General features: G+C 36.8%; 1 protein-coding gene across 1 annotated transcript; it reads left to right on the plus strand.

Annotated features, from left to right (window-relative positions):
- Positions 1-1,290: 1,290 nt before the first annotated feature.
- psmb10 (proteasome 20S subunit beta 10) lies at positions 1,291-10,529 on the plus strand. The gene is made up of 8 exons (XM_014002793.1): positions 1,291-1,456; positions 1,564-1,657; positions 1,900-1,997; positions 4,841-4,981; positions 5,654-5,769; positions 7,971-8,029; positions 9,268-9,419; positions 10,187-10,529. The coding sequence occupies exons 1-8, from the start codon at positions 1,392-1,394 to the stop codon at positions 10,296-10,298; spliced, it is 837 nt and encodes a 278-aa protein (XP_013858247.1). The 5' UTR covers positions 1,291-1,391; the 3' UTR covers positions 10,299-10,529.
- The last annotated feature ends 1,042 nt before the right edge of the window (positions 10,530-11,571 follow it).

Raw genomic sequence — 11,571 nt, forward strand, 5'->3', positions numbered from 1 at the left:
TATATATATACAGTATATATACTGTATAAATAACTATGTTGTCTTTATATCTTTCAAAATATTTATTAAATACAACCCATATTGGAGTCTTTCCCTTTTTAAGAATTTCCCCCAATTGAAGATCAACTTCTGGAGATTCAAATAACCATGGTGGAATTGTAGACTGACGAACTGTTTCACTATACTGGAGCATAGTTAAACCAAGATTTTTAGCCTGTCCATCTAAAACTATTACAATTCAACTGATAATGTTCCCAACAGTAATGCAGCACCATCTTAGTTGGATGATCATATTTATGCCCTTGATTGAACGTGACGTTGCTTACAAACAATTCATAAATGCGCACGCAGCCAAAAAGGCAATATGGTAATTTGACTCAGTGAAGTTGTAAAGAATATAAAAACAATTCATGTTTCCACAGGCGAACGCTGCCATAAACGATTAATAAAGTTGTTACATACCTTAAGCAGTGGCAGAGCTACACTTTTATACAAGGCTTTTAAGCGGGGCAGGATTAAATAACGGAAACTATTATGTTAGATATTTTATGCTGGTACATTCACATTATAACATAAACATATTATTAATAGCATAAAAAGAAAACAACAACAACAACAACAAGGTAATAGAGATAGAGCATACTGATGTCTTGTTGAACATACTTAATTGTGAATTATTAAACTTTGCCCTTTAATATTGTTCCATGCTGTTGTTGATCGTCATGTCACGTTATTGTGTTTCTTAAACCTGAACCATTGCACAAAACTGTTGCTTAATATTAATTCAGAGGTTCAGAAAAGTCATTGTTTTCTTCATCACACTGATTGGCAGGCAGGACAGCTGTATTCCTCATTTCCTTGAATTGATCATCTTTCAATGCCATGTGTAATGACTTATCAATTAACTGGGTGGCATCCCAGCACCCCTTTGGCTCAGGCTCTGCTTCTCTAGTCTTTAAAAGGCCTAATTGTTGCTTCAGTAAAGGGTTAAACTTCTGCTTCTTTTGTTATCTCTACTCTTCAGGTTCCACCTTGATACTTCACATTTCATACTCTGCAAAAAAAAATATGTAAAACTCTAAAGCACTGCTCAAAAATAGCTTTATTTTCAGTCAAAAAATAATCAGAAGTGGCCATGTAGAATTTGTTTATATTTCGTATAGTGCTCAAATAATTAATTTTCATATTCAACTGAACTATGAGATAACAAATGCTTGGTTAGAATAGACATCTTTTACAGTGTAGAGCTGGGAGGTTTGGCCTGTGCTAAAGAAGAGAAAGTAAAAGTAAAAACTGCTGAACAGCACTGACATTATTCAGTCAGGCAGGCACACAGCAAGACAGACTTTTCATTAAACATCCAGTTTATTTATTTCAGATCAGCACCTAACATGTTGCACAGTTTGAATCCCCATCAGCAGCAGACTGGAGGTTTCTCCTTTGAAAACACCCGCAGGTAAAAAGTTGCTGTGTGTTTGACAACAACAAAAGGTCTCGGAAGCTGGTGGCAGGGCAGTGAATCAGCACTAATGTCCTGTTTTTTTGCTCCTTTCTTGTTTTCAGAAATGCAGTTTTGGAGTCCAATTTGTCAGAAGCCGGATACAAAGCTCCCAATGCCAGAAAGACAGGAACCACCATTGCTGGGATGGTTTTTAAGGTGAGACACATGAACAAGACAGTCTCACACAAAAAACACTCCAGTAATTCAGGAAATGTCTACTATAATGTAAATTTAACCAATTAAGAACAGATATGGATGAGTTTTTAAATTTCCATAGTAATAAATTAACAAAAAGCTTCACAACTTCCTGGTTTGGAATAAGTGACTGCAATGAGACTACAGTAAATAAATCCTTTCTGTTCGCCTGATGGAATGAGCATCTCTTTGCTTGGTTTCAGGATGGAGTGGTTCTAGGAGCAGATACAAGAGCCACAGATGATATGGTGGTGGCTGATAAAAACTGCATGAAGATTCACTATATTGCGCCAAAGATCTAGTGAGTACATATTCTGCTCTGTCATTGTGCTTTTTCAATTTAAAACAAGACAGGTATGTAAAATCTGTTCAGATCGGTGTCACATTAAGACTCTGACCAAGGATGTTAAAAATAAAGCTAAATTGTGGCACTGTACAGGTAACAAGGCTTCATAATACAACCTGTTTGTACATTTGAAATACCCCATAAATATTCTGTAAGTTAGTAACCTATATCAGTGCTATTCAATTGCTGGCCCACGGGCCATATCCGAGCCACGAGTGACCAAAATTGTGCCCGCCAATTGGTTCATTCATCTCTTAAGCTTAAACCCCTGGTTTTCTCCTTTAATTACTGCAAGTTCTTTTAGTTAGGCATAGACGTGTTTGGTATTTATAGAAACATCCGAATCTTGGCTAGAAGCTGGTAAAAACATTTCTATGCACACTCGAGACGGATAAAACTACAAGCAGTTGAAGATAAAACTATGAAAGTGAAAATAAAATTGGTTTGAAAATTTGGAAACTCAGAGATGTCAAAATGTTATTTGTGGCAAATAGGAGGCAGAATGTGTTATTTTTGGTTTTGTTGTTGTTTTATTACCACGACTTTTATTATAGGGTTCTGTATGTTTTCATGATTAAGTGCATAAACTATTTCATAGGTAACAGATCTTTGTAATACTTGGATTAATTACATGACCTTAATTGCTGGATGTTCGGCCCCTCAGCTGTTGACCTGCAGTAACTGTATGTACCTTCTAATGACTCTGTAAAAACCTTGTATATACACTGTAAGTTCACTGTAGTACAATGTAACTACTAGGGGTGTAAGAAAACATCGATACACTGAAATATTGCGATATTTCATTTCTCGATACTGTATCAATATTCTAAAGCCCTGTATCGATTTTTTATTAAGGTTTAAAATGTCAACTTTCCTGCCAGCCGTTCATTTTTATGTTGTAGTTCAGCCTCTGACCACTAGTTGGCAGCAGTGAGCCAGCCATTTGGCTCCTCTACCTCTTGAGCGCCAGAGAGTAAGGGTAGCATTAGCATTGTAAGTAAACATTAGCCTTTCTTTTTTTGTCAGTAAGAGGTTTTTCTTTAATAGAATTTTTGGACAAAAAAAAAATCACAATATATCGCAAATTTTGCCTTGCTTACAGTATCCCAATATCTCGGAATATATCGTATCGTGACCCCTCTGTTATGATATATATAGTATCGCCAAATTCTTGCCAATACACAGCCCTAGTAACTACCCAGTACGCACGTATCCAAATAAACAATATCAGAGCTTTTCAGTTGGCAGTCCAGGGGCCACATCACACGAGCCTGAGCTCAATTTTAAAAAAGCCAGTTGCATTTAAAAAATCATAAATGACAAAAATACCCATAATAGTGGTGATCCTTTTATATAGATGATCACTGACACAACTACACAACTCAGTTCACCTGCTAATATGTTTGATTTAAATTTATGTAATGACATCTACATGTCTGACCCCGGAGTTATTAGCTTATTGTAACTGTGGCCCCTGGGCAACTTAGTTGAATCTCCTGCACTAAATTTATCATGTAAGTACCACCATTAATACTAGGTACGTAACCTGTAGCACATGTAACTACTTTGTAATTACACTGTGAATAACCTTTATTATAATAACCATGTTCCCATTGTGTACTCTCAAAGTACCCTATGTCAATGTCAAACTTTATTTATAAAGCGCTTTAAAAACATCCAATGGCTGCACCAAAGTGCTGCACAGCAGTCTATAAACAACACAAAAATTACTAAAATACATAAAAAGAAAATTACAATGAACAATAAGAACAGATAAAAGTTACAATGCCAGATCTAGTATTAATTAAATGCCTTAGAGTAAAAGTGAGCCTTAAGCAGCATTTTGAAGTGTTCCAGGCTATGAACAGATCTAATGTGAATGGGCAAGTTGTTCCATAGATTGGGAGCAGATACAGCAAAAGCACGATCACCTCTGCTCCTAAGTCTGGATCTTGGAACATCAAGAAGCATCTGGTTGTTCGACCTCAATGTTCTGGATGAAGAGTGAACATGAAGGAGATCTTGTAGATAAGTTGGAGCAAGCCCAGTCAAAACTTTAAAAACTAACAATAAAATCTTAAAATCAATTCTATAAGATACAGGTAACCAGTGAAACGTAGCCAGCACAGGTGTTATATGCTCATGTTTCCATGTACCATTTAAAAGTTGGGCTGCAGCATTTTGAATCACTCAGAGACGACGTAATGAGGACTGATCTGTGTCCTTGTACAATGAATTACAGTGGTCCAAACGTGTTGTGATGAAGGCGTGAATAATTTTAACCCTATTACTACCTGTAAATACTCTTCATTTACCAGATAAGTATCCTAAACTGTGTAGGTCTCTTACATGTACCCTGATAACTATCTTGTGATTGCCCAGTGAGTACCTCTTAATGACCATGTAAATACCCAAATAAGTATCATGTAGTTACCCCTGCAGGTACCTTGTAAATAACCTGTTTATTACTTTTGTATATTCACCTGTGAAAGCCCGTTGGGTCAAATGAAAAAATGAGTACAATGAAATCAGCTTTTAGGTTTCGTTAAAGAATGATGGATATCTCCATGCTGGAATTATTGTTTGCTTTATGCATGATATATCCTGTAAAATGAGCTTGGCAACATCAATGGTGATTGTTCTGGACCATTTTGCCCAGAAGACCCAAAACAGAACGTGGAGCCCAAAAAATTAAAAAAAAATTAAAAATTTACAAAAGGGGGGGGGGGGTGATGAATATAGGCCACGTTTTATAATCTAATTCCAGCATTAAAACCAATGTTTTGTGTGTCCTGCAGCTGCTGTGGAGCCGGCGTGGCTGCCGATGCGGAGATGGCCACGCAGATGATGGCGTCCAACGTGGAGCTCCATACGCTCAATACTGGCCGACCACCCCTTGTGGCTATGGTTACCAGACAGCTGAAACAAATGCTGTTCAGGTAAGGGGAATAAGTGCTTTCTTAGACTTAAGGTAAAGTTTTTATCATGTTTTAGTTTTTGCTAACATATGCCCTCTGAACCTGTGTTTTCTTGCATCTTTCCATACTGCTTTCACCAAGTTCGTTTAGCTTTCCATATTAGAGTTTAATGCTGCGATGAGTGTTTTTCTTTCTACAATGTGCTAATTGCTGGATTGTTCTTTTAGTTAAGAACATAAGAACATGAATCGCCAACAATCGATGTCTGCGAGTGATGCATAGTGTTTTTTATTTCCCAAACGTCGGTATTCCCTCTCACTGAGCAAGAAGGGTCAAGATCCTCACACGCAGTCATTCAAATACATGTTCACAAAAAATAATAATAATGAAATAAATATTTGGAATTTGTCAAAAAGCAAACTGCAGACTTGTGAAACATGCTGTGGTCAGACGAGAATAAACTGTTAGATGGACCAAGTTTGTGGAGATGAACTTAAAGAACTGTGCTGCTGTGATTGTTGCAAAAAAATTGGCTCTATTAGTCGTGAACTTTGGGAGTTGAACCCATGCTGGAAAGGGTAAATATGTCGCGATAATGTGACCATTTTGTTTTATTTTTAATTAACACTTAAGCTAAACATCGATTAAAAAAAAATAAAGATGCAAAGAGTTGTCTGCCTGTATTTATTTCAGGTACCAGGGCCACATGGGCGCATCGGTGATAGTAGGAGGAGTTGATGTGACCGGAGCTCACCTGTACAGTGTCTATCCACATGGCTCCTACGATAAACTGCCTTTCCTCACCATGGGTAAGTGTTTAACTTCCTTTAGGTTCTCAAGCTATTTGGGTCTGGGGACCCCTTACAAGGGCGAAACAATTCCAGGGACCCACTCATAAATCTAAGCTGTTTTAAAAGATAATTTGTTGTCATTTCAACCATGGGAATATATATTTTTTATTATTTTTTATGTTTGTTTTATTAGTTCATTGTTCTCCACATTTTTTAAAATAAAAACCAAATTAACAATTTAGTGAAATCTTTTGAGGACCCCCAAGCTCTCTCTCGTGGACCCCTGGGGGTCCTGGGACCCCAGTTTGAGAACCTCTGCTTTAGGCAAATCTACAGTATGCTGTGACAGGGCAGGTGTCTGAAGTGAGGTTTCTGAAAGACATTTTGAAGTTTCATTGATATTGCGTCTTGATTTTTTTCTCATTTCTACAGGGCACCAACTATAAAATAAAATGTTAAAAGAATGTCACGAACACATTTTCATTATTTAGCTCACTTTCTGAGTGTAACATCCCAGTTTACAAATTACACTTACATTTTATTGTCATTTATTTAAAGGGTTCCTAAACTTTTTCATGTCATCATGCCCCCCCCAAACAGCATGGCCGACAACCCCCCTTGCAAACCCACAAACAATGCTGCACAAAATGTAATAAAACTTGAATAACATTTCCATATTTTATTATTATATTTTAAAATACTGATTGATTAAAAACAGATTTGATCTTATGATAAGGATTTAAAACATTTATTTAAATTATTTTCCCCCTTTTTTTCTTATCTTCCCTCCCGCTCTCTGAGACCCCCCTAGTACTCCCTGGTGGGCCTCCACTTTGACAAACACTGATTTAGCTCTCTTTTCCTTTTGCTAAATGTTAAATAATATACTTTATGTAAACTGGTCAAAACTGCAAGTTTGTTTGTAGGGAAGGGTTAGCAGCTGTTACTGCCTGATCTGTCCCAGAAGCACAATCTGTCAGCTCTTTGTACATGAGCTAAAAGAATAATGAGCTCAAATGTACTGGAAAGAACTTTTTCTATCATTAATTATAAAAGTGTGCTAAATTATGTCCTGTAAATGGTTTTAATATAACATTTATATAGCTTAATATACATTATAATATCAATAAAATCTATATGTACAAAGCATACGTATTACTTGCTTTACACTGACCTATTTTCCTAAACAGTTTTACAGTTCCCTTGGTGAATAACGTCGTACTTCACTTAAAAAAATCAGGATGTGTTGTCTTGTGTCCTGTGCTCTGTCTTCCTCTGGTGTTTCCCCTGTGTGTTACACTTTCATCTCTGTCCTCAGTCAGTTCCTTCCTAGTTAATCTACTCATCTGTCAGTAGTTTTGTAATCAGTCCCCATCAGCTGTTGTTCATTTCTCCTCCCGTCTGTGTATATATTCTGGTTCCTCTCTGTCATTTACTGCTGGTTCACTGTATGAAATGATCCATCAGTCTTGGTCCGTGTCTTCCTGAGTCCCCTGACTTTATGTCTTTTGCTGCCACGTCAGCCTTTGCTTTTGTTTAATAAATAGTTTTATTGTTTTGAGCTCCTTGTGTCTGCCTGCTCCTGGGTTCATTTACCTCGACCCCTGACAAAATCAGTAGAAAACTGTTCATTGGACTGGTTGATTGGACTGTAACGTACAGTATTTACACAGAGGATAATTTTTTGTCCTTCCTAGAATAAAAATCCACATTTGTTTCAAATGTCCAGTAGTTGATGAGAAAAATTATTTTGGTAACAGACAAATATCCAGACACAAAACAATGTTTGCCTTCGTGTGACAATGAATTAAAGGGGTGTATTATTCAAAATCAACATTTTTGAGGTTTATATCACGTTATAATGTCATTTCCACATCAAAAAATGCCCACAGTGTTGCTTTGACTTATTCATCCATGTTTGAGAAATCCTTCTTTATCTTATGGTAGCCATGTGTAAACACTTGCTGGTTGGTACAAAGCACATTATTATAAATTAATATATTTATTAATAAATAAAATATATAATTAATATGTTTGTATAAAACTCCACCCTTGAGCTCTGAAGGTAACATAATTGATTTTGGTATAGAATTGAACTATGTGCCTGGAGAAATACAAGATAAGCCCCCTTTAACAGGAGAAGTCCATTAACAAATCATAGAAACTCAAACAAGCAAAGAAATAGTAACATAAACTATAAATTTCTATTTCTGTTTTAGGTTCTGGGGCTGCTGCTGCTGTGGCAGTGTTTGAGGACAGATTCAAACCAAACATGGAGGTAAAAATGACCTCCTTCCCTCTCAGATGTGATCATGTTGTGACTAATATCTGTAACAAGGGGTTCGGTATTAGAGTGGACTGAGAACCAGGATGGAGTGCTTGTACAGCATGAGTCAAAAGTCACAGGACACATTTTTATTTCAGAAAGAAAGGAGGAAAACGACATGTATATTCAAGCAATGTGTGAGCGGACTTGTGTTTTAGACCAGGGCTATTCAACTGGAGGCCTGTGGGCCATGTCAGGCCCACTGGTGACCAAAATCCGGCCCACCAATTGGTTCATTAAGTTCGTTGATTCTTAAGCCCAAACCATCGGTTTTCTACTTTAATAACTATAAGTTCTTTAAGTTAAACATAGACATGTGTGGTATACAGAAACGTTAGAATCTTGCCCAAAAAGCTTGTAAAAACCATTTAAATGAAAACCCAAGACACTTAAAACTACAAGGAGTAGAATATAAAATTAAGATAAGTAAAAATAAAATTGGTTTAAAAATGTGGCAAGTTAAATATGTCAAACTAATATTTGTGTCAGTTGTTTTTGTTGTTGTTTTAATATCCCTTCTTTTATTACATAGGGTTCCTCTATGTTGTATTCATGATTAAATGCAGCAAAGTAAACTAATTAAAAGGTAACAGATCTTTGTAATACTTGGTTTATTTATATAATGACTTTAATTGCTGGATGTTAGGCCCCTCAGGTGTTGGCCTGCACTAACTGACCCCTGAGAAATTTAGTTGAATAGCCCTGTTTTAGAATATGTCCAGAACATGGCTGCCATATTATATCAAGAGCAAGTCTTTCCAAAGACAGCCCCCAGCCCCCACCCATAGCTTGCTGGGGTAATCAGATATGTAATTTCCCTTTTCTTTTGAAATAAAAGGGGGTCCTGTGACTTTTGACACCCTGTATCTCCACCAGCGAGTTACTGGCCAGATCAGTGCAATGGATCAGTGGACACAGTATGTAAATATGCTCAAACACAACCATGTTACTTTGATGCTTTTGTCAGATACACTATCTTAGCTCTACTATAAGAACTGGTGCCCCCTGTTGGGCCGGAGGAAACAAAGCACAAGATGAGGAATGTTTTTGCAATATAAAGGCAACATGACCACTAAAGTTTTCTGTTAGTCTATGAACAATACTAGAACTTAAGCCTGTGTTCTCTTTTCTTTTGTGTCTGGTTGAAAAAAGTAAAAAAAAACTACATTTTCCTTTTCTCTATCTTTAAGCTGGAGGATGCAAAGCAGCTTGTAGGAGATGCAATTGCTGCAGGGATATTCTGCGATCTGGGTTCAGGCAGTAATGTGGATCTGTGCGTCATCACTGAGGCCGGAGTTCAATTCTTGCGAGGTTATGACAAGCCCACACAAAAAGGAAAAAGGTGAGTGTGGTCAAAACCGGTTACAATTTACAATTAATTTGTGATTAATCTGTGATTAATCTTTAGATTGTGCTTCTTAAAAAAAAACAGTCGTGGAAAAAAGAAGCATCCCCCTTCAATTTCAGGATTTTATTAGATATGATAAAAAAATGATCTGGCCTTTACCAGGTTCTACAACACTTCAAATACCTGTATACAAAAACACACAACAAATTCAACTTTTTTATTAAACACAATTGGAAGCGATGTTCCTGTTAGAGGGAAAGATGATGTCTCCTGACTGTCCTTCCCAAAAGAAAAATCAACACTTATTCTGTTTTTTTCTAGTTATGCTGTCATGAACTACTGGGTTGTCCAGTCTTGGGATTATTTAAATTGGTCACATGTTTCCAGTTGTTCATATTCTTCTCTGTAGAATGATGTACATCAGATTGTTTGGAAATAAGTACCTCATCTTCCCAATTTTGACTTTACTTGTGTTTAATAAATCATGTCATGGTGGAATCTGTTTTTGCTCACTTCAAATTATATTTGAATAATTTAAAAACCTGTTAAATATCTGATCATGTTTTTTATAACTTGTTAAAACCGTAGACTTTAAATGTGGATGTTCTGCTTTTAAAACTGTAAATACAAATCTCATAAAATAACGTGAATTCAGACCATTAAAACAAAACAGACTGCTGCAGTAAGAAGTAAAAAGTCTAGTAAAATGTATGAAAGCAATTTTGAATTTATTTGCTGCTACTTGTTTGTCTTTCTTCTAGAGAGGGACAGTACAGGTATAAGCCTGGCACCACAGCCGTCCTGACCAAAACTGAGACCCCCCTCTCTGTGGATGTCGTCCATGAATCAGTTCAAATGATGGACACTCAATAAAATGGAGAAAAAGAGCAAAAGTAGTGTATTCATCGTTTTCAAATAAGTCTGAATGTTAAATTGCAAAAACAATGTTCACATTTGGTAATAGATTATTTTTTGTCAAGCACACACATGTTGTGCAGTTAGCACAACTGCAAGGGATCTAAATGCACTACCTTGTGTTGTGCCTTTCTTTTTCTAAAACCTGCAACGTCATGAATAAAGGCTCTTTGTCAGGCATGTGTTTGCTTTATGCACAAAATATTAAAGAATTTCTCAAAAGTTCAAAAGTCCCGTCTTGTTTATTTACAGGTATTACCCTTTCCCTCCGCTGGACTAACTTCCACTATTCACAAGCAGAATCTGTTAGCACAGCTGGAGATGCTACAGCAGGCCCTCGGTGTAATGCTATATCTCAGACAACAGAACCCCACTGAGTGAAAGGATACTGTAGGTCTTTGGACATTATAATTTGAGGAAGTAGCTTATGTTGAGAAATACCAGAAGCTACAGAAAGCTGACTGATGTAAAATACAAGGATGCTTATCTTAGAGACTGTGGTGAACCACACCACACGCAACATGTTTTTTTTTTTTCCTTTGGTGGTGGTGGGAGGCTGTGCATAAAACAGCTTGTACAAGAATACTATAACCAAGCTGCCAGGATGATGTAGAGTAGTTATCAGCTGTTGACCTTCTGGCCACATAAGGCTGGTGAAAGCACACTTTCATGCAGCAGAATATTAGATTTTGTCAATAACCTATGAACAGGCAGGTTTATAATAAGTCAAAACACTTTTGCTATTTCTTCTTAATTTACTTTCTGTTATTTTACATTTACAAACTCAAACTTCCATCAAGGTAATTTTAAAAAGTGGCTTAACACTCAGGAATATAAACAAACAGGCCACATCACAAACATGGCTATTTTCCTCTTTGTTGTACATTTCTTGTAAAATAACTGTAAGCTTACACCTAAATTACATGTTTATTTTTTCACAGTTTAGCAATCTCAGTCTTGCCAGCTTCTTTTGCATTTGTATAAAAAGCTGGTGGCTAAAATTTGTTGGCATTGCTTTACTGGAACTTGGGAGGCGGAGACATACGGGAAATTCACGGTGAAGAGCATCAACAGCGCACGTAAAACAATACAGTTCTCCAATTGGTTATAGGCCTTTGACGGACCGATATTCTATCCAATTACGTAGCAGTGTTTTGTAGGTTGAGCCTTTTTGTAGATACCTAAGCTCTCGGCTGTAAGGCAGTCGTTCAGCCTGAGACAACTTAGACCC

The sequence above is a fragment of the Austrofundulus limnaeus genome, unplaced genomic scaffold, assembly GCF_001266775.1.
Source record: "Austrofundulus limnaeus strain Quisiro unplaced genomic scaffold, Austrofundulus_limnaeus-1.0 Scaffold15, whole genome shotgun sequence".
Classification (NCBI taxonomy): Eukaryota; Metazoa; Chordata; class Actinopteri; order Cyprinodontiformes; family Rivulidae; genus Austrofundulus; species Austrofundulus limnaeus.